This window comes from Falco peregrinus, chromosome 4 (assembly GCF_023634155.1).
Source record: "Falco peregrinus isolate bFalPer1 chromosome 4, bFalPer1.pri, whole genome shotgun sequence".
Lineage (NCBI taxonomy): Eukaryota > Metazoa > Chordata > Aves > Falconiformes > Falconidae > Falco > Falco peregrinus.
In genome coordinates, this window is record NC_073724.1 from 91163290 (window position 1) to 91190325 (window position 27036).

At 42.8% G+C, this 27036-nt stretch overlaps 2 protein-coding genes across 2 annotated transcripts; one reads left to right on the plus strand and one right to left on the minus strand.

Annotated features, from left to right (window-relative positions):
* The first annotated feature begins 4893 nt into the window (after positions 1 to 4893).
* NUDT15 (nudix hydrolase 15) lies at positions 4894 to 8082 on the plus strand. Its single transcript, XM_055801353.1, has 3 exons — positions 4894 to 5158; positions 5275 to 5465; positions 5782 to 8082. The coding sequence occupies exons 1-3, from the start codon at positions 5007 to 5009 to the stop codon at positions 5925 to 5927; spliced, it is 489 nt and encodes a 162-aa protein (XP_055657328.1). The 5' UTR covers positions 4894 to 5006; the 3' UTR covers positions 5928 to 8082.
* Positions 8083 to 9760: 1678 nt separating this feature from the next.
* MED4 (mediator complex subunit 4) lies at positions 9761 to 18569 on the minus strand. Its single transcript, XM_055801351.1, has 7 exons — positions 18383 to 18569; positions 16139 to 16205; positions 15626 to 15796; positions 15216 to 15273; positions 14222 to 14308; positions 13313 to 13444; positions 9761 to 10514 (listed from the first exon to the last, which is right to left on the minus strand). Exons 1-7 carry the CDS (start codon positions 18478 to 18480, stop codon positions 10342 to 10344), a joined length of 786 nt encoding a protein of 261 aa, XP_055657326.1. The 5' UTR covers positions 18481 to 18569; the 3' UTR covers positions 9761 to 10341.
* Positions 18570 to 27036: the final 8467 nt, after the last annotated feature.

Consider the following 27036-nt stretch of genomic DNA (forward strand, 5'->3'; position numbering starts at 1 on the left):
CACTTCCCAATAAGTTCAGGCAGGCAGATCAAATTAATTTCTCCTCCTGCAGTGAAACTTGGATAAGCATTGCAGCACTGAACCATGAAGCTGGTCTTTAGCATCATAATGCACTGACTACGTCTTTAGGTCTGAATCCCATCTAAGTTCTGAAAACTCAGATCTGAGGTACATAGCTCAGGGTCAACATTCAACAGCTTACTGTTCACACTAAAGTAAACTGTCTATTTGTAGGTAAGAATCAGTGCAAGACATTACTACAGAAGACCTGCACAAGTTCTAAAACCAAAAGGTATTACTTCTTATGGTTTCGGGGTCTTTTTTGAAAAGAGTTGAGCAAAACCTGTTTTCTCCCCCATCTTCTTTCATTTTTCTTTATTACTATTAAAATGAATTTTGTGGATTTCAGGAAATTCCAGATGGAGACTTACAAGATTTCAAATCTTTTATAAACTGAAGGGAAAACAAAAATTATTTGACAAGCAATTAATCTAAATTATGAGTATGAAAGCATATTTGCAATTGCAAAAAACTAATATCAAGGAAATTAAGTGAAAAGATCTCAAATATAAGAAGGCAAACTAAAGCAGAATAGATGTATTGTCAAAAATCTAGAGATCACAAGAGTTGTTTGCCACATATAGAAGAGGGCAAAAAAGCATGGATTTAGGGATCAAAAGACAACACATTTTTACATGGGGTAGTGTATCTTGGCTTAAGAAATTGCATGACAAGCTACTGAATAGAAAATAACTCCTGTCGGCTACTCTGTGATGTTTTACACAAGGAATATATAAAATATTCAGACATATCTTGCAAAAATCTGAGTTATCTTAAGTTATGTGAGAGCAAAGAGCAAAGTCCATTTTACTGTTGTAGAACCAGACTCTACTGGAGAATCCTGTTTTATCTAAAATCTCGAAAGCACTTATTGCACAATACCCTAGTAGAAGATAGATCTACCAACTTCATGCAAGACTCCGCTTATAAATGTGGCAGCATTTATTCCTGCTGAATCAGGACAATTTAGTGATGGAATCTAAATGGAAAAGACAGCCCCAAAAAATTGCATTTGGTTTCTCTCCTGTTTTGTCTAAAGCAGCTACTCTATACATTCAGACACCATATAGAAAAAAACCAACAAATTAAATGTGTAGGTAAGATTTGCATTAGCACTTTCAAGTGTAAAGCTTTATATCCTTATTATTATGTGTCTCTCTAGTGCCACTTCATATGTTTCTAAGATAGCAAGCCTGAAGAGAAAAAAAGGAAAAATATCAATCATACTGTCCCATAGGAGGAAGCAGTAGATTACCAGCCTCTCCTAATTACCACCTTTCCTAATGTTAGAAGTGGCATAGCTAGCTGGAGTGGTGCTTCGCTATATTTACCTAGTCAGTGCAGAACCACAGCTGCATAAAGCAGGGTGGCCATCCTCATGCAAAAGGCTCTGAGACATGACTAAACTAAAGCCGAGTATCATTAAAACAGCCCAGCAGAGAAAGGGGACAAGAGCTCCTGCCATACAGCATCCTACTGTAGTAAAAAGGCAGGATTTTCACCCTGCCTCTGTCTTCACCGGAGAGGTGCTCCAACCCTCTGATCATCTTTATGGCCCTCCTCTGGGCTCGCTCCAACAGGTCCATGTTCTTCTTATGTTGAGGACCCCAGAGCTGGACACAGTTCTCCAGGTGGGGTCTCACCAGAGTGGAGCAGAGGGGGAGAATCACCTCCCTCGACCCGCTGGCCACGCTTCTTTTGACGCAGCCCAGGGTTCGGTTGGCTTTCTGGGCTGCAAGGGCACATGGCCGGGTCATGTTGAGCTTTTCAAATGCTTCTATTTGCAGAGTCATAATAGCATTGGTCTTCCTTAAAACAAATGACTGTCACTTCTGCCCAAGTTTATTCTTTTCGTTCAGTTCCTTTTCCTAGAGGCTGGTGGAGATTTTTTTCTCCTCACTGCTTTTACAGGAAGGTGAATAGCTCCCTCAAGTGCCCCGTTCAGTCCCTCATCTGATGGAAAGGTAGAGCTGACATCTCCCTTGGGAATCCCTCGATCTGTTCTGCAATTCCAACCGCTTCTTATGACCCAGCAGCTGGAGTATGAATCAAAAACATAGCCCAGGAGAGCAATTACCGTCCAAGTTGCATCCTCTCCCTCCCGTTAAAGTGCAATAAAAATTGATTTAATGGAAGCATGAGGTGTCACAGAAATATTTCTGCTAAAATTCATGTGAGGAAACAGTTAACAATGTTGAATTTTATTTTTTCAGTATTAGGGTTCAGGGTAACTACCAGCTGCTTGAATGTAAGCAAGGGAAAAACCATATATCTTCCAAGCTCACATTTCACTCAGCCTGCTGGCAGGACTTTAAAGCCATGCACTGCTGTCACATTCTACTCAGCTTCTGAATGCCAGCTTTGATATGTGAAAGATTTAACATAATCCTTACATCTTCCAGCTCATACTTCTGCTAAGCAAATGTGAATATGTAGTAAATTCCACAGCCAGGGAACTGCATGCATGAGATTCTCAGAAAGATGTTTTCTGGCTGTGTAGCTGCTTTTCAAGCAGCTTCTGTACACTGTGTGCTTTTCTGACCTGCTTTCTCTCTGTGTAGGCTGTGGAATGGCTGTGTAGTCATTTCAATCTGACATAAATCTGGCCTGTCACTAACATGGTTAGTCCCATCATTCTTGATCCCAGCTGCTCATACTTGCTGCCTCCCTTGTGCCAATTCAATAGCTTGTGTACCTGAGCTGTAAATCGTAGCAGGGAAACCAATCCTGCTGAAAAAATCATCTTTCCTCCCAGTTTGCAGTTAGGTTTGGCTTCATGCTATGTCTAATCTGATCTAAATCTGTCCCATCCTCTCCCTGTGCTGCCCACAGCACACTAGGAAAAGATCTCATTAAAAATAATTTTTTTTGAGCCAGAGCCGTTTGCTCATCCAGTTCACTGCACAGCCACTTGAATAACAGTGCCAGCAAAATGAACAAGTGCTTGGGCCTGAAAAGTGCTTGCCTCTCTTTCAATAGCAGCCTGGATGCATGCTGGTTCAAACACACTGTTTTAGCCGCTTATTTCACAAAAATACTTTGTCAGATGAAGTATTAATAAACAAGTTTATAAGAGCACATAAAGCATAACCTTGCAAGCTTTTCAACATACTACCATAGTAGAAGATGCATTTTTACCTTCTCATTCTTGGCTTACTCTCATCTTCAGCGGATGTCTGTTCACTATCAAACTCAGAAATAGTGGCCTACATTTACTTCATAACCTGTGCAAAATCCAACTGCACGCCCATGTCCTAAATAAATCCTAAAGCAAAACTGATGAGAACAGATTCAGCCAACAAAGTATGGTTTATTTTCACACAGTATTCTTTGTTAATGACTGCAAATGTAAGATGAAAAAATTGAACCAATACATCAGAATAAAAGCAGATTTCAAAACAAGCAGATATCAAAAGATACAACAAAAATTATTTTAAATTCCTGAAAAGGAATAATACTTTGCATCCTTGTATGAAATAGGATGGTAGCGAAAAAGGGTAAATCTTAGCCTACTGACAAGTATTACAGATGATTATGAAAAATATGAGAAAAAATTATATGCTACGTAATTAACTTCATATAATTTAAGAAATTGTATCCTGCTACCATTCTAACAACATAACAACTGTATAAATATTAAAATAAAGTGGGCCACCCTCACCCTCAGACTTGTTTGTAAATGCTGTTTGGTATAAGGTACAGGAAAATGGTGTACACAGAAAGCAGAATTTTTCATTGTTCAGATAAACAGCCTTGTGGTGTTTTAATATATTGTACCAGAATGAGCTTAGTGGGTGAGGACGAGTCTTTGATAAGACTTCTGTAAGATCACTGTCATATTAAATTGTAAATACAGAAGTGACATAACTGACTGCTGTTTAATGTGGAGATTAGGTTACTCCAGCTGTACTGGAGGGCAGATACACATGAATAAGCTTGGTTTACAGGAAGTCAGGTAGCTGGGCAGTATGTCCAAGACTCTCTTTTTTTGTTTACTAATGTCAGTAATTCAGGGTGTGGGCTGACATTACAGCTACACAGCACAGCCAACTACCAGCAAAGGGCAGCATTGCTTCCAGCACGCCCAGCCACACACTCCTGATGTTGCCTTCATGCCACTGGGACTCATCTGACACTGCACAAGTTCAGGCAATTAAACCTCAGAAAACTATCACATAAAAAGCAGTGATTAATCTTCACACAATTTGGCCCTATGACCTTCACAAGTAAATAAAAACATCTGTAGCCAAATATTTTGTAAGGTTTCAAAATCTTGCAAAGGAATAATAGTTTGTATCTGTGTTGTGATTAATAGGCTAGGGAAGGGAAAAATCTAACAAACTTTACAGTTGTTTAAAAGGAACATGAATTTTTGTACCTTATGTTCTATATAATCGTATATCTGTAATTAAAAAAAGTGAAAATGAAAATGAATGTTTACTAGCAGGAATGTTGATGTGTTCCTTTATCAGTCAGGAGCTGCCATTCTGCCAGTGGGGCTCTGCTTCGCCAAGTTTGTAGTTTCTTTTTAATAATTCCCAAGTGCCTCTCCAGAGCCGGGCCGCCCCCGCTGGCACCGCGGGCTCACCTACGGGCCGCTCCTAAGTGCCAAACAAACCTGCAGGCAGAGACAGGCGGGCACCGCGGCCAAGGGACTCGCCCCACCGGCTCCGCGTCAGGCGCGCCGCGCTCGCACAAACGCCTTTTCAGCGCCGAGTGCCCCGGCCAGGCCCGAACAGCGCCCCCGCCGCCGCCCGCCCCCGCGCCCCGCCCCACCCGCCGGCGGCGCGCGTGCGTACCTCGCGCGCCCTAGCACCCTCCCCGCCCCCCAGGCCGCGGCCCCGCTAGCCCAGCCGCCCCCGCCCGCTGCCGCCCTGCCGGGCCGGGCCGGGCCGAGCCGAGCCGGGCCGAGCCGGGAGGAGCCTTCCGTAGCGCCCGCAGCTGTCATGGGTGAGACGGCGCAGCCCCCGCGGCCCGGGATCGGCGTAGGGGTCGTGGTCACCAGCCCCGCGCACCCCAACTGCGTCCTCCTGGGCAAGAGGAAAGGCGCGGTGGGGGCCGGCACCTACCAGCTCCCCGGAGGCCACCTGGAGTTCGGGTAGGACCCCCGACCCTCCCCCTGGCCGCGGGCCCCGGGGCCGCGCAGGCCGGCGCCGCGGAGAGCCGTCTGCCCGCCCCCTCCCCTGAGGCGGCCCCGCCTTGCCCCGCCCGCAGGGAGAGCCTGGCCGAGTGCGCCGCGCGGGAGACGCTGGAGGAGGCGGCACTGCGGCTGCGCAACGTGCGCTTCGCCTCCGCCGTCAACTCGGTGTGCGCCGCCGCGCGCTACCACTACGTCACTGTCCTCATGAAGGGCGAGGCGGAGCCGGGGGCGGAGCCGCGCAACCGCGAGCCCGAGAAGAACGAGGGTGAGGGGGCGCGTCCGAACGGTGGCTTGAGCACGTCTATAGCTTAATTTATTTTATATCGGCCTCTGCCTGCGCGGGCTTTGAGGTAACGAGGTGAGGGGTGGCCGCGGGTCTGAGGGAACGCGCGTGTCCCGCAGGGTCGGGACTAAGGGGAGGAAAGAAACATTAGAAAACAACTGCGTGTGCCCCAGAGAATGTGAATTCGCGTTGGTAGCTTATGCACGATCCACCCAGACTTGCAGAGGCAGGATTGTGACGTGATTAATCTTATGCTCGGGCTTTATCTTTTGTTTGGTTGGGTTTTTTTACCTTACAGGCTGGGAATGGGTTAAATGGGATGAATTTCCTCCAGCGGATCAGCTCTTCTGGGCCCTGCGCTGTCTGAGGGAGCAAGGTTACAATCCCTTTTCGGAAGAGCTCGATCATCTGAAGGGGTACACTGGAAGTCACCAACTGACGTAACAAACCCAAGGACAGACCTGCTTTTTTTGAGTGAATGAGGAAAGCATGTACTGTGCTCACTTTGCCCATGTGAAAATGTTACCCTTCCCAAAGCCAAAATGTTTCAGTGCTCTTACTGTGTTTCACATGACAATTGTCTCTCATTCCACAGCTACTTCTAGCTCTAGTGGTTAACAGTTGATGTTTTCTTTTATAGAAAACTCATAGTGTTTTATCTGGTTAACCTTTACATGGATGAATAGCCCTTCGGATCTCAGAACTACTCAGAGAAGCTTACTCACTTGGAAACAGTTCCAGCACCAAGCCCAAGAGAAACTTGATTTCCTTAAACTACTGTCTTGCTTTCTGTGTAAAACTACTTTGTATACCATGCTGCTTTTCTGTAATTATAAATCCTGGGCCAAGTTTTAAACTTAGCCTTGACTCATAGCTTCAGTTAAGGCACTGTCATGAACAAAAGTCACATTTTACAAACACCTCATTCTCCTGCAGACAGTAGTATATACTTGAAAATCAGGGCATGGTAAACATGAAAAGCTTGTGGTGGCTTGTTGCAAGGAATGAAAAATCCTGAACCATTCCTGCCACCCCCTTTCATCACAAAGTTCTCTCTGCTGCCACAGTTACATTCAGATTTATCTACAGAAGTGTTTCAGATCTCTGCAGTTGATCTGAATGCCTGATCGTGTTACTGAACTTGTAATAGTTTAATGGAGAGGTGCCTATAGTGTTCTACTAGGCTGACACAAATAGCATTGTACAAACTAACCTCATGTATAGGTGTAGCTCTATGGCACAGGTGTACTTTTTGGCTGAAGAGGGCTGCCAGTATTAAAACAGCACAGATGGGTGTAATTCTGTATGGCTACTGGGATTGGATAGCATTGTCAGGTGACTAAATGATTGAATTGGTAGCGAATGAAATCATGGTACACACAAAGATACATACAAAACCAATGAGTTGGGGGGGGGTTCAATTTTTCTAGAATCTGTAACCAAATTTGATTCTTATCCAGATGTAGTCATTAGGACATCAATTAATTTTACGATGTGGCTTTTAAAAAACCACCAATTGGCTCTTTTTTTCCCCTCTTCAGAGTTCTTCTAAAACACAGGTTTTGCCTGTTTCATCTAGATATACCCCTTGAACAAAATATTCTGAGAGAACTTAAATTTCTTTTGAATAAAACATAAGCACAATATTGAAAGATTAAAATTGTCTGAAATTATGAATTGAATTGTCAGTTCTTCAAAGAAATGAGCTTGAAGAATTTAAAGCTCTTCTTTACTTGGCACATACATTTTCTTAAATGGAGATGGCTTTTATTTGCTGAGAAGCAGAGTGAAGCGAGTTAGAAGGATGGTACTGATGATAGCAAGCCTCCTGTTTAGAAGTATTAACTACACACAATTTCCCTTAGGACAGATACTCTTTCTCTGAAGCGAAGAAAGATGATAACGCTATAAAGCAGCTTTGAAATGGGAACCATCACTGAAAATTCTTTTACTACTGTATCTTTGTAAAAAGCTTATTTTTTCTATTCAAAAGTGGAGATTTTCTTCCTGAAAGCAACTTTATGTACACAAAGTTATTCCATTCAGCTGTCAACAAAGAGGCTGTAGGAAGAGTTGACAAATGTCCTGCCCGTCTGTTCCAAATAGTAACGAAAAAAAACATTCTAAAATTGCATTAAAATATTTTATTTTAGAAAGCATCTAGCTCATGATGGGAAAACATGGGTCACTGTAAAATGGTTTGTCATGCACTAAATTCTTGGTTTCCATTAATGGTTTTAGTTGTTCTGTCTGTTGTAAATACACAAGTAGTTACTGAAATGAGGACACAAACAGTATCTCCATATGTCAGGGTTTCTGTGTGCTTTCTGAGTGGACTCTTGATGATTACAGTGCATTACTGCAATCAGCTGTCAGCAATCCCTAAATTAAATAACTTGTTCTGTATGTGTCATGCATTTATACTTCCTCTCCCCACCCAAAAATTTGATTCTCTGTAGTTCTTGGCTGCTAAGACAGTCCTTTCAACTCAATGTTACATTTACTTTGATTTTAGTACTTGTGTATATAATAGATTTTCCTATTTAACAGATCTAAGCCACTAACAGAACACGCAATTAAAAATTTGTCATTTGTTAAACTGCTTTTAATAGAATTCATTTAAAATGGCATTATAGTTATCCAGCATTTGGAAAAATACTCCTGAACAGCATATAGTTTGGAGCACTGATACAAAGAAACTGATTAGGGTGCATCTTGCACCTAGCATCTGATTTTCTGCTAAGAGAACAGCAGGCAGAGACGACATCTTATGTAATGCATTGGTCCCATTAATAGACTAACAAACAATCCAGAAAAAGAACTGGTCATTGCTTCTGTTCACTGTTACTTATGTCTGGAAACCATCACCCACCTCCACAATATTTCAGTTAGTGTATCACATGATACAGCCATGCAAGAGTTTTGGCTAGACTGTACATTACACTTTCCATGACTCTTAATTAATTATCTCCATTTGTATTTCATTCCAAGAAAAGAACATCCTTATAAATGAGAAGACGAAAGAGACTAGCGAGCTGTGGCTGTGTGCTAAGATGTGTTGAGAGGGGCATTTAGGGAAGAAAATACTAATCCCACAGTAAAAAGCATTAACTGCATTTTGCAATATTGTGTATGATTCTGATTGCACATGTTTAAGAAAAAACAATGTGAACTAGAACAGGGGTAGCCAGGGTTAACTAGGATGATTGAGACAGGGCAGGCATATTGGAATTAACATGAATTAAAGAGGAAATACAGTTCTCTATAAAGACAGTTGGGGTAAACACCAAAGAAAAAGATGATACTGAATAAAGGTTAAAATATATATGTATATGAATAACTTTAGACTGCAAAACAGAGGTGAAATTTTACTAAGTCTAAAAATACTTCCAAAAGGAACAGCCGAGACAAAACCAAATTCCACATTTCTATTAAAACAAAAAACACTGCCCTGTATTGCGTGATTGAACCTGACCGAAGTCCTTTTCATTTCAATATCCTTATGGGATTTGTACATATGTTGGTCATATGTGGTAGCATTACTACAGCAATACTTGAAAGATTGTCTGAGCAAATGAGGAAGTACCTGATTTATCAGGTATTTCCTATAAGGAATCTACAAAACGGAACAGTGAAGAGAATTGTGATCTCTGCTTCAGGAAGCCTCATTGCAAGGCAGAAACCTGTAACCGTCCACATTAGTTTTCTGATTTGATCAGAGGGTTACTTAAGACAAAAATGGCTGTCATAAAATGACTCCTTAAGCAAAACAGAACAAGGGAAGGAAAGCCAAGCGAAGTGCCTTTGGAAAGATGAAAGAACATTGTAGCTGAGGCAAGAAATACAACTGCTGAAGTAAACAGATTAGTAGGTTCAAAGAACTGAAAAAATTATAGAGGACAAGAATAAAGACTGTGAGCACTTTGAACTGAAAGGAGCTGAACTTGCAGCATGCCCCAAAGCTTGTCAGCCCCAGCATCCCAGGATGTTTAACCAAAGTATTTGGTGAAGCCTTGCGAATGGGCACTTTACATCACTGCCTCAGGATCTGCCCAGTTATGTGTCTACCTGATAAAGCTTGGTTGAAAAGGAATACTTTCAGTTCCTGACTCCTCACCTGCTTCCAATACTGACTTGGGATCTTGCAAAGGGGAAAATGGAACACAAACTTCTGAAATTCAATCAGAATTCAGCCACATACTGGGATAAAATGTGCTAAGTATTGAAGTTACACAGTAACTCACCTAAGATTTAAGTCTGCAAAATGAAACGTGAAGTTACATCAAAGCTGAGTTTATTTATGACAAATCATTCATGATATATTACAATAATTACAAACTTTTTTTTTTTACACTTTATTGCCATATTTTTGTTCTCGGCACACAGATGACCAAAAACATTGATTTAGCCGGTAACAAAAAAAGGATATTAAAATTACAAATTTCACATCTCATTTCTGTGTCATAGAAAAGGCTACCAGCAAAAGAGTGAAGTGACTAACAAACATACAAGGGGATTCCCCTTACACCTCTTTTCCCAGGAACATTTTTCATCTAATGTATAGTAAATATATATATACACACATCTCTTTCAAACATACACATTCACACATTTACATAATCACGGGAAATTTGACATCTCTCCTCCAGCAGAAAGCCTCCTTTTACTTGAACATCTAATGGAAAAAAATTCTGAAGTCCAGATTTTAAGTTAGTCACCCTATTTCTGAGCCAGCTGGTACCTTCTCCCTACACATGGGCCACCAGCTTTACAAAATGATATAGCCGTTTCCAATGAACAGCATCCAACCCACCTTCACCACAGGAAAGGTCTACTAGGGATACTGTCCCTCTTGTACCTAGTCTGAGTCACTGCTGCTACTTGAGGAGTCTGTTGACATAACTTCTACATCATCTTCATTCTCTTTATTGTGTCCTGGAGGCTCCAACATGAAATCATTACTATGATTAGGAGGTAGCATGTTCATTGACATATCACTTGACTGCCAAGGATACTGAGGAGCAAGCACATCTGGAAAAAAGGGGCATAATCAAACTATCAGCTTCATACATCAACAAATTCAACAAGACAGCTCAACCAGAACTCCAATTTAAAATTAAATCTTAAAATCCTTCCTTAATTTTGGACAGATGAAAGCCTCCAGTAACAGCTGGAAAAATCTCATGAAGGAGCCATTCTATCCCTTTAAAAGCCTACTCTGCAAGAGACACCCACTTACAGAGTGTCTGTAAGTTCAAAACAGGATATATTTATACAGAGCTTTTCACCTTCAAAGCAGAGTTTTAACTGACTGAACATTCACGACGACTGTCAGTAATGAAAATGGTCACCCTATCAGGATGCAAAAATAGCTTAAAACATTAGATCAAGAAAAGTACTTAAGGTAGACCATATAAATTCAGAGTAAAAGGTTTTATCCAAATTTGACTGAAACACCTTGGTTATCGGCAAACAGTACATAAAGTGCAAAGGAGAAGTGTCCTACTACAAAACCAGGGGCACGGACAGATACCCGAGGGTTGGGAATGCCCCACTGTGCCCCAGGCCAGGCCAGCCTGTTGCCTCTGACTTCTCTGAGCATTCACTGTTTCTCCTACTTCCAAAACCATCCCATACCGTACTTCCTACCAACCTACCCTCCACCCACAACACTTCCGAGTCCCTCCCTTCCTTCCTTACCTGGAAAACAGCTCCCATTTCAAAGCTGCAGTACACATCTATATGCTATTTCTGCTCCCTTCCTTTTAATTTATGCTCCTGCTGCTTTAGTTCTTCTCCACTTATTACCAGGCACTGTAGATCAGTCCATCCCAAAGAAACCAGCCGTCTCCCACTTACAGCAAGCATTAAAAGCCCACCCACGTGGGACTTTGAGCACAGAAAGCGGGCACTGTCTAAGCAGGGGGTCATATATGGTAGACTTACTCTCTCGCTCAGGTGCTGCCTAACTCGGAAGCACAAAGACTACACACACAGGGCAGCTTCTGATCTTCGAGTCTGGAGACACCCGAGATTCCACATATGAACTACAGCCACAGTCCCCTAATACCAGAAGCATTACCTAGGCGTACAAATCCAACCCACCAGCAAACATGAGAACATAATGCAGCCTTCATGCCAGTTCTGTGCCCCACTTTAGGAAGACCAACAGCAGTACCAAGTGGTCTCATCCCAGCTGTGGTGAAGCTAACCAACTTTATTTGAACCAGCTGAGAATCTAAACCAGTGTTTTACATCCTGTGACCATGACTCAATACTGGAACCAGTCCACTATTAAACTAGGCTGAATGTGTGTGCTAAGCAGGCTCAGAGTTTTGAGGCTATAATGCAGCGCAGTGGCTACCTTGCAGACTCGGTAAGGACTCAGTAACTGGACATCTCTCTGCACAAGTCTCTAAAAGGACTAAATCCCACAATTAACATTCTCAGAACATGCCTCCACACACCAACAGATTCAGGATCCCTACACAAAACACTGGGGCAGCCTCTACAGTCTTTTAAATGAAGTTTTGGTGTTTCCCTCTTACTTGACAGTCCAATAATTACAGAATTACCCTGACATAGGAGACCCAGATTCAATTAACAACTTTACTTGAGGAGTTTAAAATCCCACACTTTCCAGCTTCTCAAGGCAAAGTCCTAAACAGTGGGCTTTCAGTTCTTACAGAGACAGCACTCGAAAGTAAAAGAAGCTAGACTGCATCCCCTAAGGCAGAGGAGCCAGCCAAAACGGGCTCTACTTATGCAAATAAATGCTCAAACTCCTTGAGGAAGCCACAACCTTCACATGTCTCTGACCGTACTCCAAAAGAACAGTAAAGATACGTGGGCCCACGCTCAGCATTCCCCTGATAGGTTGCTTTGGACAGATGTCAGGGTCCCACTCCTACCCAGCTTACTGGCCCATTTTATCCAAGGCCAGAGATTTAGAAAGCGGTATGATGCAGAACCTCAAGTCACTTCCTAAGAGGTGACAATAGGATTAGACAGATGATCAGATCCAAGTTTACAATTTCTCCAGTGAAGTTACAATACAGGGTTTTTTAATAGATTCAGTATAATTTTTGAACACAAGCTTTCTGTAACACCTGTAAGTGGCTTAACGGACAGGTAAGAACTGTTACAGGCCTCCTATAAATCCAAACTGAGAATTTTTCCACATTTTAGTCTAACCATGGTAGACTAATACTGCACAAGTACAGAACCACTGAATTCTTGATTCAGTTACTACAATTTACTACCCAAATTCTATTTCAGCATGAGTGAATGAATCCCATTAAAGTCAACGGAAGCACCCATTTCACTAAGCAAATTAATAGATTAAAGCTCAGTTCCTACACTCAAGGTACTACCTCACCAGTTGTCCCTGCAATGCCTCTTCAATCCAGAACTAATCAGTCTTGCTATACAGAGTGTAGACTTAAAGAAACGTAGGGGATGACAATAAACCTCTTTTCTTCCAAATACAGCTTTCACAATTCCATACTTTCTGTCATCACTACTAAGAAAAGATTGCTTTGAAAATGCTTCTTTCTAACATGATTTGTTATCACTTACTTTACAGCAATTCAAAATAACTGAAGGGTAAAGAAGTGAGTTTTGTTTATATAGATATTAGTGTCTGCAGCACGATTTAGCATAAAATTTCTAATTGTTAACTTTATTTACTAGATCTTCACTGCTCAGGAACAATATTAGCCGTAATTTTCATTATTTTAACTCTGATTTGCCTTTGCTAAGGGAAATGTGTAATTGCTGTGACTGTACAAGGAAGAAAGAAAAGCAAAATAAAACTGAATTTCTTTTACCTGGCAGTCTACCTGCTGCAAGTGCATCCCCTGGTAAGTGTCCATTAACTCCATTGGTGGACGGATTGTTCATCTGACCCAAGAGCCCACTCCTCATTTCCAGATCTGTAGGATATGGCCTACGTGGGTCCCCTTTAAGAAGAAAAGCAAAAGGATGTGTTTATATATTTACTTGTCTTGCAGACATCAATTTTTTCTTCAGTGCCTAGCTTCCTGACCAAACAAAACCCAAAATGAAACATACTCTGATTGCTTGGATCAGCAATGAGCATCACACCTGTTTTGTTAAAATCCAAACCTGTGTCTTCCACTTAAGACCTTCTTTGTTCATTCAAACTTGGCATAAAAAGCACATTAAAAGTAATCAAAACAAAACCAACCTCACATTTAGAAGATATCTTTGCTTTCCCTGCTACTTCACAGCTAAACAGCAAGGGCAGAGATTAGAAAAAAAACACATTCCCATTTTGGACAAGGAGGATAGTTCCCAAAACTGAAACCTGACAAAACGAAAGCCTTGCTTCTGACTCCACTGATTACTAACATCCTCTGAAGAAAATATTATAAGGGGCAGGAGGGAAAACAATCAAGCACATGGAAAAGACTTCAACATACTTGGTTCTAACTTACAACTGGGGCCAACGTTCAGAGGAAAAAAGCGAACAAAGGAGAGCAGAGGAGGCCAGTCAATTAACGGAAGCATGCAGTTTCATATCCTTTTGAAGACGTACAGGACTTTTATATCCATTTTTGTTGAAAATATTAGATAGAACAGCTGAAAACAATGTTACTCTAATAAACCCCAGTGTTTTTCACTGTATAAGCATCCTAAGACCAGATACTGACCATGCTTTATTATTAGAAATAAAAAAAGTTTAAAAATCTGTTGTCATAAACATGGTAAGTTACCTGGTACCCACGTCAGAGGGGCACAAACAGCATTGCTAGCACTGATCCTATGGGCATATTTAATTATTTCTTCAGAGGAAATGGCACCTGGAAGAATGGAAGAAAAGTTACCATATTGTCAGGAGACTGCATCATTATATTATTTCAGAAGACTGCACACTAATATCTAAAAGATTGGGAATGTATTTTTGTATTTGAAGCATGCTCTTAACGTTTGACAATGACTGCTTGGAGGATTCTTAGACTATGTAAGCGTGAGCTTCAGTGAACTGATTTTACAGCCATGTCAGCAGTTTTTCAACCTTGTGAAAAAACCAAATCAGTCTCCTAAGCAGCGTACTTGACAAGCGCAATTTGCAAGAAAACTTCAGGACCTGCTCTATTATGGAATTTTCCATAGTAAAGAAATGTGTTTGTCTAGTAAATGTAGAGCATACAGGTAGCAGCCCTTCTAAATATATGCCTGTATTACAGTAAAGAGAAATTTTACATATTTCTTGATTTTTCTAGAAGAAATATACAAAATGTTAAGACACTATAAAAAAACACCAAGAAAAGGCCTCCTACAGGAAAAGAAAAAAGTCAGTTTCACTTGATAGGCAGGAATTGCTACAAATACAAACCAGAGTCACCAGCTAGCCAGTCTTTCAAATACAATGGATATGCATACCAACATTGTCTCCCTTTCCTCAGTAACCTCCTGAGGTGATTTGATGAGATACTTAAGTTAACCAGATACACTATTATCAGTCCAAGAAGAGTACTGAAATGCTTTAAATTTAATATTAAAGATATGCTTACCACAAAAAATAATAAATTCCTGCCTTTATTGAGTTATAGGTTCATAATGAAACAGAAATTTGTTTACACATAAAGCATCCAAAAATCTGTGATGATAATTAAAAACCAAACCAAAAAACAACCCTAACTTCAGCTCACTTGCAACATTCTTTACAACTGCATTTATGTAGTATGTGCAATCATGGATACTCACCTTTTCTTGCTTTTTCAATTGATTTCAGCTTTTCCTTTGCTTGATAAACAGCTGTTGCCTAGTTGTAAAAAAAACCCAACAAATTAAACCAAATCTTCAATGCATCTTTAACTTGTAAATTTCTACATAAAGTCAGTTCTGTGAATAATTTTTTGCATTTACTTGCATTTTAAGAGAGACACTATTCAGTGAACATTTTCAAAATACACAAAGTAGGTTTGGAAGAAAATTAGCATTATAAAACAAAACTGAATAGCATGATAACAGTATTTGATTACTGGAAAAAAAAAAAATAAATGCTAAGCTCTTATGAAGTTTTAAATATTTGTATCTTCGCAACTTAACACACCACTTCCTCCAGAACAACCACAAGTAGATGCTCAAAAGCAAACACATCATTGTGAACTTACCAGTATATGCTCTGCTTCTTTTAGTTGTTTCTGCAGCTGCTGAATATCATTATCCCTCTTTTCTACTACCTTTTCTAAAAGCTGCATTTCATGATGGATTTTCCCCTGATCAACCGCCAACTTCATTAGTTCTTGAAACTCACCATCTCTCTGAATCAGCAGTTCCAGGATCTATTGAACAAGAGTTTTGTAGAACTTAATTTAGCTAGAGTAACAACACACCCGCAATTGTGCTGCAAAGGACAGCAACTGACATCCACTGGAGTATTTCTGTTTGCACAAAAAATTAAAATTTCTTCCTCAGTTTGCAGAAACAGCCTATGAATCATACAACTAATAAACAAACAAAAAACCCAACATGAGGACCAAGAATGCCTTTGTAATGCAGCCAAAATCCCATCATCACCACTAGTCTGAGTATAGACAAGGACAAAGAAAGAAAAAAAAGGGGAAAAAATTACAAATAAAGCATTGTGCTTACCCACAGAAATACAGTTTAGAAAGTCAGCTTACCTGGCTTTCCTCTCCTGGTTGTGGAAGCTTCTGGTTTCTAGAAATTGCCAAAATTTCAATCAGTTCCCTGAAAGGAAAACTCTGTGTTTGCATAATTTTCTACAGCATTATTTGTAAACCACATCAAGTCACCCCAAAATTGTCTGAGTACTGATATAATTACAAAGGTATCCATGGACTTGAGTATTTTATAGTACAGTGTTGGCATGGATTTCTCAACTAAGAGTAATTCCTTGAATAAGTCTCACAACTGGAGAATGTTTTCTTCTTGGTGCTCAAGAAGTGTTCATGTATTTCTACTCATGAAATGCGCTAAGTTCCTACCAAAATATATAAGACATAAGCAGAAGCTGAGAGAAGAAACAGCACAATGAAACGCATTCATACCCTACTTCTACTGCCTTTGCTTGTTGTAAAAGGGCATGAAAGTTGTCTTCACTTTTTTACTTCTCTATTTTCCCAACAGAACTAGTTTCATACACAATGAAATCTATCCTTTCAAACACCTAGAGTCTGTTGTGAAACTACTTTTACAACAAGTATTTCCACATATTATACTAGTTGCATATCAAACACAGAAAAATACCGATAAAACTAATAATATTCTGGTGCCAGTTTAGAAGTACTTATCAAACAAACCTCTTGATCACACTTCCAGGTACCCATTTACTTTGCCACCACTCTGAAAAGTCACGAAGAACCCCAGGGGGGACTCGCTAAGCAACAAGACCACAATGCAAAAAGGTGTTTTCTGTAAATTCAGCTTATTTGGCTTCTAAGGCTATGGCAGCTCAATGCCATGAATGAATAACTGTCTATCTGAAGACATCATCCTTGGAAGAGTACTGATTCTTTGCTTCGTCCAGTGCAAGGAGCTCAGTGGGATGTAGGACTAATACAGCAGTGGGACCAGAACCTTAAAATGAAAGCAGGTACTCTTTCAAAATGTCAGAAAAAAACCCTCACCCGTGAAGCTCTAAATAGCATCTCAGTCTATGTCTCTTGGTCACTCCCAAACACTAAACTGATTTAAAACTATTAGAGGATAAAGAAACTTGTCATTATCACTAAAGCTTTATTCCGCCTGAAGAACGCTGAGCAGTAGCAAATAAAATCTGTTGTAAGAATGTCAACTACCACCACCAAGGTGGATGTCATGGAGGGTTTTAACTGTCCTGCGTTAGCCAGGTATTGCACAGACACAAAACTATAAGAAGGCTATAGATCAGACACATTGCTTAATTTCTGTCCCTACCACCAGCCCAGTGTCACGACTGTGAAAGGCCTAGCTCCTCAGTGCTGCGGCGCATTGCTGCTCAACAGGAAGATTCACTAAGTGTTTCTGAGGGTGGCTCTGCATCCACAATGGTAGAATATGAGTTCCAAGATTTAAAAATAAGTTTAAATAAAGAGCAAGTTTTTTGGTTTTTTTTTAAATACACAGCAACCCATATGTCACAATAAAATCTAAGACTGAAAACAAAACCTAACCAGAAACAAGAGCAACTGACCAATATATCTTCCTTGTCCTACCAGTGGTAATCGCACAGTGCTCAGGCACACCGGTAGTACGGGGTTTTCCCTCTGGAAAAGTTTTCCTAAGCTTCTGCTCTCCTCAATAGGAGGAAAGTAATTAGGAACGCCTTCAACTGCGCTGCCAGCTGTGCCTCCACAACATGGTGGGCAACTTGGATGAAGGTTATCAGCCCAGCTTTAAGAGCATGGACTCGGTACCCGAGCACTCGCACCGCTCCCGGCGAGCCCCGCAGCCTGCTCGGAGCGGGCGTAACGCTCATACGGGCAGCGACAGGCACGGCGTAGGCCACGCAACACCACCTCCGAATTTCTGACTTAAGCATAATTTTTAGTGACTAATAAAAAGCCTAAAACCGGGGGTGCGGGTGCATTTCACGGGAAACGCAGGCGCCAGCCACGGAAGGCGAGTGGAAGAACAAGGAAGCCCTCCCGCTCTGCGAGCGGGGAATAAAGCGCCGCCGATGCCCCCCCCTCCGCGGGGAGAGCGCCGGGCCGGGCCCAGCCCCCGCGCAACCCGCAGGGGAGCAGGAAAACGCGGGTGCCCGGGCCGGGCCGCAGCCCACCGGGGCTCGGGTCAGTTCCACACCGCCCCCGGGGCCCCCGCTCCTCCCGCCGCAGGCTCCGCGCTCGCACAGCGCCGAGCGCCCTCACCCCGCCCGCGGCGCCCCGCCGCCGCACCCCTCGGGTGCGGAAAGCAGAGCGCGGTACCTGGCCAAGAGCTCGAGATCCTCCAGCGCCGCCAGGAGCCGGTCCCGGGTGCTGCTCCGCTCCCCGCCTCCCCCAGCCGCCGCCGCCGCCGCCGCCATCACAACGCCAGGCGCGGAATCCAGTGCGACCCACGTCCCGGCGGCGGCGCCAGGCCCGCGCGGGCGGGTGTCCAGCAGCGCCCCCGGCGGCGGAGGAGCGAGCTGCAGCGGCCCGGCGGCGGGGCACATGCGCAGGGCGGCCCGGCCCCCGGGGGGCGGCCCCTCCCTTCCCCGCCCTCCAGTGGGGCGCGCGGCGCGGCGGGGCGGGGCGGGCGGCGGTAACGGCTCCCGTGAGGCGGGCGAGGGGCCGGCGGCCGCGGGGGAGGAGCGGCGGGGGACGCCGAGGGGCCGTGGGTGTGAGGGGAAAAGAGGTCACGTCTGCCTCGGCGTGGCCAGATGCGGTGTTTGTCACCGCCCGCTCCTGCAGCCGGGTCGTTACGCAAGGGTCGGCGCTTGTTGCCCTTCTGAACGCGTTCCCAGCCCCCGGGTTTCCACAAAAGAGCCTCTAAACGAGACGCAGATGTACGCTACAGATACAGGAAACGAAGTGCAGGGAAAGGGCTCGCGACTAAATCACGTCGCATGTTTGTTAACACATATTTTGTGTGTCCTGATGTCCAGAAATCCCTTAGGCGCTTTTTATCAGATGCAGGATGAAACAGTGCTTTACTAACGGCTGAAGAATGTTAGGTGTCTGATACTGGTAGCAAAAAACCCGGGCTTCAAATGAGGCAGAGCCGAGAGCTTTCACCGGGCTGTGAGGTGGGGCGGCCGTGACCTGCCTCAGCCGCCCGCTCCCTGTTCCAGACCCTGCCCGTGGAGGCTGAAAGCGGCTTTGCATCCATTGGAGGTGTCTGCACGTGATTATCAGGGCAGGTTACAAGGTGCAAATCCTGCCCCAGATCCTACCAGCAGTTGAGCTATAATTAAAAAGTAGTGCTTGGGTTTTTTTAAGTGTTCCTGCACATGGAACACTTGTCCTTACAGCTGGTGCTGTAAGCGGGCCTCTGCCTCTGGGTGGGGTCACAGTGAAGCCAGTGGAATTTTTTATATTTATGAAAGTTTCAGTAACGTGAAGAAACTGAGAGAGAAGCCAGGGTGGAGGGCAGATGAGGGAGCACGGAGTGAAAGTTAATCTGGGGCCAGGGTTTATAACCGGGGCAGGCACTCCCACAGAAGAGCAGGGAGTCCCCAGATCCCAGGCCCTTCTGTCGACAGGCAGCTGCAAAACCTGCCAGCAAACAGCAATTCTTTTCTCTCCTGATTAGAGAAAGCACTAGATGAATGATGACATCCCTGACTGTTCTGGTATTTACTCTGCTTATCTCTTTACCTTCCGCAGTATGTCCCTGAGAAATTTACGCTTATTAAAATTAAAAAAAAAAAAGGCAAGAAATTAAATAGTCAGTGATTCTTTGAATTGTACTTTAAATAAGCGATTCAGCATTGTGAGATTTGTGATAAAGCAATGAGATCTGGCAACCCTGAGAAGATAACTCTGCCAACGGGAGTTATTTAAAATTAATTTACAACATACAACAACCCTCAGTGTTCTGATTGTAGAGAGTTTGAGAATTCTCTTTAAACTACATAGCAGATAAAATCTCATCAAATAGTTCTGCCCTTTAAATAACTTTTGCTTGCTTTTTTTCCCCCGCTACGTTTCCCTGATTTTGTTCAAGAAAAGACGTAATCAGCAATGCTGTCTGGTTGTGCATCCAGTTCACTGATTTGTTAGTGTTTGTACGGGTGCAATAACAGAAAGAAATAGCAACTCTGAAAACAAAGCAATCCTTCTGCTAAATCATTTTCCTCCTCATATTCATTGTGACATCTGAATTATTTAGACCTGAAGTACTTCTGATATAATTCAGGGCCTTAATACTAGTTTCACTAGACCTAAAAGCTTGTGGTGTTAATAGGACACCCAAACTCGACCGGCCACTGCGTGTTGGTCACAGGAGCTTCCTGTAGGCTGATCTTTCCCTCTCCATGTGCCCAGGAGCCTGTTCCCTCCCTTCCTTTTGACAGCAATACTACTCCCACCCAATCAGGCCAATACCACTGGAGCAGCTGCCCTTCTCTCCCCACTTCTCAAACTGCTGCCCCTCTTCCAGGCAACATGGACATCTATCTGCTTTCTACTGCCCAGTCCTCCCCTGTCCTTGCCCTGGGGCTGCAGCAGTGGCTGGGAAGTGCAGGTCCATAGGCAGAGACTTACTTGTGCTCCTGCATCTATGTGGGTGGAGGACAGGGTGAGACTAGAAGCATCAGGGAATGTGTGCTTGTGCCAAGACACAGAAAGTCATTCAGACTATGTCAGAGGGGCCATCTCCTTCAAGACAAAGGGAAAGGCTCAGTGACATGGGCTCATGCCCCAAACTTGCCCCGTGGGCCCAATGCTTTAAGACTGAGTGGATAATTTGCTGAATAGACTTCTGAAACACTCCCATACAAAACAACAGAGCCTCTGTTTCCCCAGTCTTCGTTCCTCTATTCCCTCAGTTCTTCAGTACCTCTGGTGTTGTCTCCCTAGTGTAAACTTTTTTCACAGTTGTGTTGGTTTTGAGCCAGATCTGCTTTCAAGCCCATGCCCCTCCTCAATAACCAAGAATTCTCCATTTCTTTTCAGTAGTCTGAGAACATTTTAGGTTGTGTAGTCATGAACGTATCTTTCTGTCCACAATGAGACTATTAGACATTTCAGAGCTCTCTCATTTCAGATTGTCTTTTCAATGGTATACTGAATGTATTGCTAGGAAGCTGTTAGCACAAGTAAAAATAGCTTATTTTATCCTGTTCAGTTAAGTCTTGTCTCTTCCAGAGTGGGCCTTTAAGTGATAATCTGCAGAGCAAACTGATTCCTGTAGACAGATCCATGAACAGCTGAGCTGATGTAATAGTTCACCAACACTGAGAAGCTGAGATGTTGCTGACTCCTTGTCTCCCAACCGCAGATTTTCACCCTCTCTTAGCTCCTCTGTGGTGTTTGCCATATGCTTCCCTGAGCCTTTTCAACTCAATAACAAGACGGAGTAATATTTAATTTGGGAGGGGATGTTTATTTCCTTCTGGGTTAGTGAGTGAAACCTAACCTCATCGTATGGAACCATGCCTTGACAGTGCATTTTTATGTTACAACTAGTTTAGTATGACTGTGGGCTAGTACTGAAAAGTGCAGTCTTCTCCATCTCTCTGTGGCCATGTATTCCATCTTGTTGCCCCTTACATGAGGTCCAGTGACTATGAGACTACAGAATGAATCGGCTGAGCAAACAAGTTCAACAGAAAACCATTATTTTTCTGGTGGATTTGTTTTCTGTCAGATGAGCTCGTTGCAGCAGTTGGCTTCAGGGCTAGCCATTGCTAGGTCACTAGACACAAAGGGGATATGTGGCCAGGGGAGGGAATGAAGCATGCTACTCTTATTCCTAGTTAAGTGAAATTCAGGCCTAGGATTCCTCTGGTGCAAAGCCTTTTCTTCCAGTATGCCATTGTGATTTCTTAACTCCTGGTGTTCCTACCTTACTTTTCATGAGCTAGAGGATCACTTTAGATCTTGGAAGTTGAGCTGTGGAGAATCTCATCTAGGAGTCCCAGAGCAGATAGGTGTTTCAGTTTCAGCCTGTACCTTTTCCAGGCTACACTGCTTTTCAGCTGTCTTGTTTATATGTTCCAGACACTAAACATCAAGTGTTTAGTTGGTAAGTGTTTGGTATACCACACCTTAATAACAGAAAACATTGACTACAGAAGATACGTAACTCCTGAAAGCTCTCACGTGTCTGACCACGTATAATAAAACATTGCAAACAGTGCAAAGGTGCAAAAAGTGCAAAAAAAAGGCAGGAGGATAAGCAAGGAGAGGAAGCAGGGAAAAGGACAGAGTAAATACTCATTTAAAATTCCCCTAGATAGTGTAAAAATAAAATCCTTTCAAATATCAACTAAAATAAGGATCAAACATCTTGAGCACTGCTTGGAAGGATGCCACAGCTGTACTTTGTCCTGTGGAGAGGAGAATAATCACCCCTTATTTTTCAAGCCATCTTTACACCATTAATATTTTCAAATGCCTCTGATAAATCATCCATTTCTTATTTCTATTTAAAAAGAAAGCTTTATTTCCCTGCTCGCTTATGTTGGATAGCGATTTTAGACCAATGAGATGAGAAAGGAGAGAAAAGGTGTTTTCGCTTAGCTGGTGTAATTCTAGAATAGGTTAAAGACAAGGTAAAAATAGATAATACTATGAGCCAAAGCTTATTTTTTTGTGGAAGGAGTGTGAAACACTAGTACATATGGCCAAAACCAGAGTGTGGTACACCATTCCAGACTGTTCCAGCACAAAATTAGCTCTGCTTTGAGCTATATTAAACCTGAGTTACACTTATTTCTGCTGTTATAAATTTGGGCACAGAACCCTCAAGACAGGAAGTCACCCAGGCAGAAAGCAGTTGTGGCTTTCAGTCTGCTCGAGGGCTTGTTGGGACCAGAGCTGCCTATGGAGTAGGAGGTGTTGAGTAGGAGAGAGAATCAAAACTAGCCCCAGATAGTGAGGGGAGGTGGGGGGTGGCGTGAAGAATGTCCTTTGAAAAGGGAAAGTTTGTTTGACAGCTTGGCCACTAGAGATACTTGCAATCCTGCCAAGTGTTCCCAGGAATAAAGGAAAATTTGGGAGCAATTAAATATGAGATCTTTTCCCTCACCAAGCTAAAAGTTAACACTGACTACTTCATGAAATAAAACATCCAATTAGGGATAATGAGACTCCTGAGGTCACCCCCCAACACATATTAATTTTGAGTCTTCATTAAGTTAAACTTGTTTATTTGGAAAAAAAGCCCTATTTTCCTTGCGGCTCCTGCTGTAACCTGTTTACCAAACACTACTGGGACACCCACACAAGCTTCTATAGAAGCCAGGCTGAACTTCAGAGTTGTTTACTTCCCCTCACAGAAAATCCAAGGGCAGTGATGACAGCAGCAGTCCCTGCTCTCCCGTTATGCTGAATTCCAGCTAGGCACATCGGAATTGTAATTCGCTTAGGACGAATCCCTTCCCACACTTCCCTCATCCTTTTATTGCACCCCATTGCCGGCTAAAGATATAGCTGTCATCTCTTCCCATTTAGACTAGGTCACCTGTCTTTTAAGTGGGTGAGTTCATCTTCTGATCTCCAAAATGCCACTCAGATCTTCACCTGCCTCACAGTAATGCAGCTTCCAGACAGGTTTTCAAATACCTGCAACTGACATCAACTTCTGCCCATGAGATTCAGAAAGAGCAGAACACCAGCCAGAAACAGAGGTGGCTGGCTTAAATTAGCTGTGAGGACTGAGTTCTAAGATGAAGATATAAAGGAAGATTTATTTAGGAACCTACAGGAGCAGAAGTGAAAAAAGCGGTTTCTCTCCTAGCAGTTGGAGATGGATAGAGGTAAAACTCCTTGTGAAAGATGAGTCTTGGGAGAAGTGGGGCAGGCTTTTATTGGCAGCTGGGAAAGCAGTATGATAAACTATTCCAAAAGCAATTAAAGAATGTCTTATGCTCAGCAGCCAAGTAGGATCCCATGGGAGATTCTAAAATCTTACAGACTACTAACAATGCCAGTTCCATGTGAAATGAGGGGCGAGTTCATAGCTATTAAGCTTGGGAAAGCCTATTAAGATCAGTAGTAGCCTGTCCTGTGTGAAGCAGGCCTGACAATTACATGCATGCATCTCTACTTCAGGATTGTGCCGTTTGTTTGGACATTAATAGATCATGCAGAAGCAAACCCTGCTTTTCATTTAAGTGCTGGTAGATTTATGATGTCTGTAGATGAGTTGTTCAAGGGTTGGTGGTGGGGCCAAGTGAGGAGTTATTTCCGTAGTTTTGATCATCCATAAACATAGATACTGAAAGCACATTGAACAGCCATTCTTCATTAGTGACTTAGGTGGATGCTTTCAGGTGGCCAAGAGAGGCCTTTAGAGTCACCTCATCTGCTTCCAAAGTGGATGAAGCCATTCAGCAACATCGTCAATACAGAATCAGAGACAGCAGCTCAAATTCACACCAAACCTCCCTCCAGTAGATAAATCCTAACTACAGTTCATGTTTACGTGAGTCCTATTTCCTCTTTAGCTCAAACTGCAACATAGTATTGACATGAGATCATTCAAAGCCATGCAGTCGTATCATGCCACCTTGTACTAGATAGGTGGCAGTCAATAAAAATAATCTGCCAAGAGTTCATATGTATCACTGATATTCAGGGCATTTTGAAATTATTCTGGGTGTTTTGCCTGTTAATCTAAGCTTTTTTGTGCCAGGAATTGTCTCTTGTGCCTTGTAAGGACACAGAATGTTGCTCAGATGCAAGCTGCTTGTCAGAATTTCATACGTTATATATATGGCAACACTAGCATGGGAAAATGCTTCGTTAAGAGCCGCTTTGTAGGCATGAACTTGGGCACATAAAGCATATATATGCAAAATGCACTGTGGAATACAGAATATGAAAAGCAACCAGCACAATCTGTCACGTTTTTACAGACCCTGACAACTGTCATTACAGGAAAATAATTTACATGTTGTTTCTCTTAACCTCACCAAATTCCTTTCATAATCCCTCACCTGCCCTGCCCCCACCCCAGTAAGAGATATAGTCATTACAATAGGAGGAAAGGTGGCCAGGCTGGGATCGCACATAATGCTTGTCCCCAGGTGCTTCATAAATCACACATTTAGATTATCTGGTAATAAAGTTGGCAATGAAAAGGATGTTGTAGCAGTGAGTTATAGGCATTTGCAGGTAGTGTGGCAAGGAGTTCACCCCAGGGAACCCTCTTACTCAGTCGTCTGCTGCTTCCTCACAGTATCTCTTGTGCTTCTAATTCTCCCTTGCCTCTGGTTGCTCAGGGCCTGAATCATATACCTTGAAATAAGAGTCACCCTCGTTTCCAAATTCAAGCCTCAAAGACACATGAACAATTAAGATACGTCAAGAAATTAAGGTTCACATTTGCCAAGGGTTGACCTTGTGAAGTGCCGAGCTTTTTTGCCCTCAGTTCAATAGCATGCCTATCCCTGTGTTTAGCTTTAAGCTTTGGACTCTTGCTTGCAATTAAGCACATGTTTAAGCTGTTTGGTAGATTGTGGCCTGAGTATGTAGTACCTGGCAGATTCCAGTCTTGCAGAACAGAGTACTTGGGGACACATTTGTGCTAGGGCTGCACAAATACATTTATTCTAGATGCTGATAACTCTGCCAAGTGGTTCTATACACCTTGCTTTCCAAGCCGTGACATTTTGTCCTGTAAAATACAGTATAGTTCTACTGTTCCTGGAACATTTCCACAAGCATGGAATTGCGTCCAGCATGGATGCAGACAGGATGCTTACGGAATTGTGGGCAGTTGTATGGACTGACTGGGTTGCTGCTGATGCGACCATTCCCCTGTCACAGGAGAATATCCTTCCATTCACCCAACAGCTCAAACTCCCTACACGACCAGTATAGATTATATGTTAGTGCTGGAGATGGCACTATACTGTACACTCCCTGACAGCACTGACTATACTTTTCTGTTAGGTGCAGCTGCAAGTGAAATCAGAGACTCTCATGGGGTATGCCTAAACTCCAGAACCCAGGAGTGACTCCATGGTAGTCCCAAGTCCAGACACATGCCTCTGGTATGTCAGGGTGAGCCTTGGGTGTGCACCAACCTTTCCTTTTGCCTTACCCACTTCTTCCCACCTTCGTTTTATGGGAAGTAAACTCAGGCTAAAAGACAACCGTGACACATTCTTCCAGACCCCCAAGCAGGGAACATACTGTCAAGTATTCCAGACCTGCATTCTGCATGTAGCCACATGCCCTGTGTTGTTTTAGGGACTTAAGGCCTTCTCTGTTAACTCACACCACCTGTCTTGCAATATGGTTTTTAAAATTTATTTTTCATGAAACATAGGTATTTCATAAACAAGCTTGCTTTTGTCTCTGTGAAAAGGTTATCCTATCCCACTGGGATTTCTGCTTCTCTCAGGCTATCAGATGCCTCGCAAAAGTGTCCATGGTTCATTAGGGACCCACATAAAACTTCTGTCTTATGAATTCACACACACACCTTTGGTCTGTCATTTTCCTAGGCAAAGTTGTCTCTGTCTCACCAAAACACACAACCCAGGTACCAAGGTGTGGCCTCACAAGAGAGGACCATGCTAGGCTCCGCAGAGATCAGATCCTGACTCCATAACTCTCCTTTTCACCTAGCTCCTCTTCGTGGTCTGAACATAGGTGTCAAGGAAACAAAAAATGCAGAATTTGAAGGAGGGAATAGATCTTTTATAAATAGTAGCCTAATGCTACAGGATTTTGTAAACAAGAGGAGGACTCAAAGCAAGTTTTTAAGATTATTTATGCAAGGAAATAATATAGAAATTCTGTTCTGACATAGGTAGTGAGAAAAAAGATTTCAGATTTGATAAATTCCACTCTTTAAAATCTTTAAACCTTAAAACTTTTGCAAAGAGATTTTAGTTTTTCTTTTTTACATGGTTTTAGTGTCTGTTTGTTGTAGTCCTCATACAAGTATTTGCTGTTAATCCCATGTGCCCAATTACCTCAAG

Bases quoted from the DNA above. Each gene is read 5' to 3' on its own strand.
- MED4 (XM_055801351.1), bottom strand. From the start codon at position 18,480: ATGGCGGCGGCGGCGGCGGCGGCTGGGGGAGGCGGGGAGCGGAGCAGC. The intron at 15,797-16,138 runs GTAAGCTGACTT...CTTGTTCAATAG, and splicing joins AACCAGGAGAGGAAAGCCAG to ATCCTGGAACTGCTGATTCA. The intron at 14,309-15,215 runs GTGAGTATCCAT...CCATTCTTCCAG, and splicing joins AATTGAAAAAGCAAGAAAAG to GTGCCATTTCCTCTGAAGAA.
- NUDT15 (XM_055801353.1), top strand. From the start codon at position 5,007: ATGGGTGAGACGGCGCAGCCCCCGCGGCCCGGGATCGGCGTAGGGGTC. The intron at 5,159-5,274 runs GTAGGACCCCCG...CCCCGCCCGCAG, and splicing joins GGAGGCCACCTGGAGTTCGG to GGAGAGCCTGGCCGAGTGCG. The intron at 5,466-5,781 runs GTGAGGGGGCGC...TTTACCTTACAG, and splicing joins CGAGCCCGAGAAGAACGAGG to GCTGGGAATGGGTTAAATGG.